The following is a 5,083-nucleotide window of genomic DNA, read 5'->3' on the forward strand; positions in this document are numbered from 1 at the left end:
AAATTTGGCGGCAAAGTAAAGTGAGTTGATTGTTTATTTTATTTTTTTCCCGTTGTCTTTTATTACGGTGGGTTAATAAATAATTGCATATTGCATTGTATATATGTATTCTTTCTTTGTATATTATTCAGTACTTTACTTCAGTTCAGTACAATATCGTTCGTGTTATATTGGCATTTTTTAGTGTATTGCTTAGAATATACCCTGTTTAAAGTTTTCTTATATAGTTAAGGCAAGTTGAAGATATATTTAAAAAAATGAGTGAATCTTTTCCGCTTCAAGATTGTAATGAAGATAATTTTCGTCAACACGCATTAAAAGAAGCAATGGAACTGTTAAACGTGTTAAAAAATCAACAAGTTGAACTAAAACGTGTGCAAGATTCTATTGGGGGCATGTTGGAGAATACGGAAATATTGGTGAATAAGTTGCAGTCAGATAAGGCATAGGCGTAACCAGGGGGGGTTTTGGGGGTTATAACCCTCCCCATTGGGATGGACTTTGAGCTCTATACGCTTAACACCATACCCCTCAGAGACCTTCCAGTAGTTGTAACCCCCCCCTTTCCAGTAGTTGTAACCCCCCCCTTAGGATCATCCTGGTTACGCTTATGAGATAAGGAAAACATTACTAATAAGAATAAGAGTAAAAATGAAGTGCATAGGACAATAGAAAATCTTTTCAATATGTTGAAACCGGAAGCCAGACCAGAGTTAATCAGAAATATTGCATGTATATTAAAAGAATTTGATGAAGATGTTAGTGAATTTTGTGCGAATATAATTTTTAAAAAAAGTTTAAATGATCATTGGTTTTTACATGAACAAATAGGAGTTCAACTGTGGATCAACTTTCGTGAGAAAAACTTTTTCGAGATTTACGTTCGTGAGCGTGAGCATGAGCGTTCCACTTGCAAAATCGACAAACAATTAATTGATCTCTTACAAGAAAATTTCGACACCATCTTCTTTAAACCAAAAACTTGCGGTACTGTGGACATTGAAAATAAAAAAATTGCAAGAACAGTCATTACCCTTGTAGGACAACTATTTAACAACGATAGATTGTCTGAATCCCTTCTGAATACGCTGTTAAGCGAATTAATAAATGTTAAAAGTCACCTTAGTGTTCAATGTATATTTGATCTGCTGATAGTAGTTTCCACAGGTCCTAGAAGTAAACACTTTAAGTTGACAGAGGAAAACAAGAAAAACTTAGAATTACTTCAAAAAGACAGCCATTTACAAGAGGATGACAAATTATTAGTTATCCACTCTCGTGCGCTTTATAATAAAATGTAATAATTCATCTCATTTCATGTATTAGGATATATCTACAAATGGAAATAACCTTATTCACTGTTTATTTTATCAGAATAATATAATCTTTTTTATCTCATTTGTTTGATTTTTACTTGTTTTCAATTTGAAGAGTAGAACAGCAAAACAAAAAGAATCCAAAAATGAGTAGTTGTTTTTAATTTTACTTTATTAGACAACATGTTTATCTGAATCTCATTATATTCCAATTTCTATAATAATTATAAACTAATCATAGAGTTTTTTGACTAATCATCTAAGTTCATCATGATCAACCTGTACATGTCCACTGCTGGACATAGGTCTCCCTCAGCTCTCTCCACCTGTCTGTTTTGTGCGGCTTGCATTAAGTTACTGATAACCCGCTACAGGTTGTCAGTCCGTCTGGTTGGTTGGAGTCCTCTATTCTGTAGTGCTTTTTGTCGTGGCCTCCACTAGATAATATGTTTTCTTAATCAGTTGTCTGATAATCTGTCGACTTGTTCTGCCCAATTCCACTTTAGTGAAGAGATTCTTTGGATAGTGTCTGATGTTTTTGTTCTACAACATATTTCTTCGTTTGGGATTCAGTCTCTCAAGAAGACATCCAACATCATGACACTCATAGCCCTGTGACTCACGTCAATCGTGTTCAATACTTTTTTTGTGAGTGTTAATGTTTCTGCTCTCCATAAGTCAGTACAGGTAACACACACTGGTTAAAGATTTTCTTTTGAGGCATATAGGTAGGTCCAATGTAAATCATCACGGCATCTACACTCCTAGCGGAGTGATTGCCACCCTCTTTGGGCTCTTGCAATTCATTTGTCGCAGGGAATCAGTTTGCATTAACATTTTGGTTTTTATAATTGATTGTGTGACTTGGCATCTTCTACGGTTTTCTCCATTCATTCCAGTTTTTGCGTATGGTTACCCATTCCGTAACTCCCATCCCTATCTAGCTCTCTCATCAGGTTTTGGGTCTTCCCCGTGGTCTGCCTGATACAGGTCTCCATTTGGCAAGGTTCTTGTCATCCATCTGAGTCTATGTACCTTAATAAATTTGACGATGTCTTCTCCTTTCAAAAGTTCTCTTCGTGGTTCGTCAGTTTTCTAAATTCATTAGGTTTGTTCGTAGTACGATCCAATCGATCAGCAACCGTTGCCAGACGATGCGCAGTTAACAGTTAGCGCTGCGCAGTTAACAGTTCGAGTTCGTAGACTACGAACACGCTTGCGTCTGACGGTTGGCAACGGTTGCTGATCGTTCTACGAACAAACCTATTATTATCTAAGTTTAGTGGACCTGCTCCTCCGAATTACTTTTCTGTCTGGGATACTCAATATTTCTCTGTCGGACACATTAATTCACATTAAATAAATTTTAATGAGGCATTAAAACAGGAAAATCAAACAAGAAAATTCTATAAAACTCTGAATAATGCAAGAAAGGAATTCAAACCAAGGCTAAGACTATGTAAGGATAAGGAGGGGCACATACTCAATACAAAAGAAGAAATATTGAAAAGGTGGGTGGAACACTATAAAGAACTACTTACCATCGAAGTAGAAGATCCAAATCAACCGAACCCAAGAGCAACCAACAATACACCATTAGAGCCTCCATCAATTCAAGAAGTACGGGATGTAATAAAACACCTAAGAAATAATAAATCTCCAGGCAGTGATGGTATATCCGCGGAACTTATTAAATATGGAGGTGCTACCCTGACTAATCAAATATATAAAATAATACTAAGAGCCTGGAATGAGGAACAAATCCCGGAAGAGTGGTGTCTTGGAATCGTTTGCCCGCTACACAAAAAGGGTGATCAATTGGAATGTAGAAACTATAGGGGAATAACCCTCCTTAATACAGCTTACAAAATATTTTCGAGCATCTTATATGGTCGCCTAAGTGCATATTCAGAGGAGCTTCTTGGAGAATATCAAAGTGGTTTTAGGCCTGGTCGATCAACAACAGACCAGATCTTTGTGCTAAGACAAATACTGGAAAAAACCAATGAATTCAATATCGACACATACCATCTTTTCGTAGATTTTAAATCGGCCTATGATAGTGTCCTAAGAAATAAATTGTATGAAGCCATGGATGAATTCCATATCCCTGACAAACTGATAAGATTGGTTAAGGCTACAATGCGTAAAGTCGTTTGCAAAGTCGAAATACAGGGCGAACAATCACAGGCGTTTGAAACGAATATTGGGCTGCGACAGGGAGATGCGCTGGCGTGTCTCCTCTTCAACATAGCTCTGGAAAAGGCGGTCAGAGATGCCCGAATAGACAACAGAGGAAATATTTTTAATAAATCATCCCAAATTTTAGCATATGCCGATGACGTGGACCTAGTTGCCCGCACAACACGCAAACTAGAAGAAATGTATAACACCTTCTCAAATGCCTCAAAAAATATGGGCCTGACAGTAAACGAGGAGAAAACTAAGATGGTGGCATCAACACCCAACAATAGAGCCATAAACATCGGTCACCAATTCTCTGTTGATAACTCTACCTTTGAAGTGGTGGACAAATTCACATACTTAGGCTCCCTGATCACCAAGGAAAACGTCATGACAGAAGAAATCAAGCGAAGGATAATCCTAGCGAACAAATGCTATTTTGGACTGAGTAGACATATGAGAAGCAGAAACTTAAGCCAAAAAACAAAAATAACCATATACAAAACCCTTATACAACCAGTGTTGACATATGGATCGGAGACATGGACCATCTCCAAGGCAGATGAAAACCTTCTGCTTATATTTGAACGAAGGATCCTGAGAGGCATATTCGGTGGCATCTGTGAAAATGGTATTTGGAGGAGGAGGTACAACTACGAGGTATACCACAGATATAAACATATATTTGGTGGAAAAGACGTAGTATCTCTTATAAGAATAGGACGACTAAGATATGCAGGACATCTAGCAAGATCACAGCATAACAACCCTCCTAGAAGAATCCTTGTCACAACCTGTGGGAAGTAGAAATAGGGGTAGGCCAAAACTTAGATGGAAAGATGGTGTAGATGAGGATGGGAGAAAAATAGGCGCAGCAAACTGGCAACAGTTGGCAATGGATAGGACTGACTGGCGTAATAGACTTGGGAAGGTCGAGGCTCTTTCATAGGGCTGTAGCACCATTGATGATGATGACACATTAATTACTTCAGCACCATATTATTATGTAATTGCTGCTCTTTAAATTTTCAGTTTAGTATTCTGGGTAAGCTTCTTATCTTTGAGGAAGTAATTCCCCCAAAGTAATATTGATGACACGCTGATGTGGCCGCTTAATGTAATAATTTAGCAGATGATAGTGACACTGATTACACATTCATATTTTTGTACCTGTATTATAATTTTGTAACTAAATATTTGATATGCTTTATTTCTTATATTTCGTATGTTCTTGTACCTAACTTTTTTTTTTATAAAATTTGGCAATGATTTTATTACTCTACTTTTCTGTGTAAATCAGCATATCTCGTATAAAATTCGTACGGTGATTGGACAGCACGTCCCCTTTAAAAATTTGAAACTTCTTAAAACCTGGCCGAGTTTATTGCTTGGTTTACCGCTTATGCATAAGACTAGGCACTATAATTGTGAACTTGGTATACACGTGACGTATAGCCCGTGACGTCACATGATACCAACACGAAATATTTAGGCGGTTGGTGTAGGTATTCTTTTTTATAATCATTTTGCCGAGTACACTGGAATTACAGCAACTAGGCATATTTTATTATATACGCGTAGAA

At 37.1% G+C, this 5,083-nt stretch overlaps 1 protein-coding gene across 1 annotated transcript; it reads left to right on the forward strand.

Moving 5' to 3' along the window:
• On the forward strand, window positions 1–1,398 carry LOC126885874 (uncharacterized). Its single transcript, XM_050652666.1, has 2 exons — window positions 1–443; window positions 621–1,398. The coding sequence occupies exons 1-2, from the start codon at window positions 258–260 to the stop codon at window positions 1,299–1,301; spliced, it is 867 nt and encodes a 288-aa protein (XP_050508623.1). The 5' UTR covers window positions 1–257; the 3' UTR covers window positions 1,302–1,398.
• Window positions 1,399–5,083: the final 3,685 nt, after the last annotated feature.

The sequence above is a fragment of the Diabrotica virgifera genome, chromosome 6, assembly GCF_917563875.1.
Source record: "Diabrotica virgifera virgifera chromosome 6, PGI_DIABVI_V3a".
Classification (NCBI taxonomy): Eukaryota; Metazoa; Arthropoda; class Insecta; order Coleoptera; family Chrysomelidae; genus Diabrotica; species Diabrotica virgifera.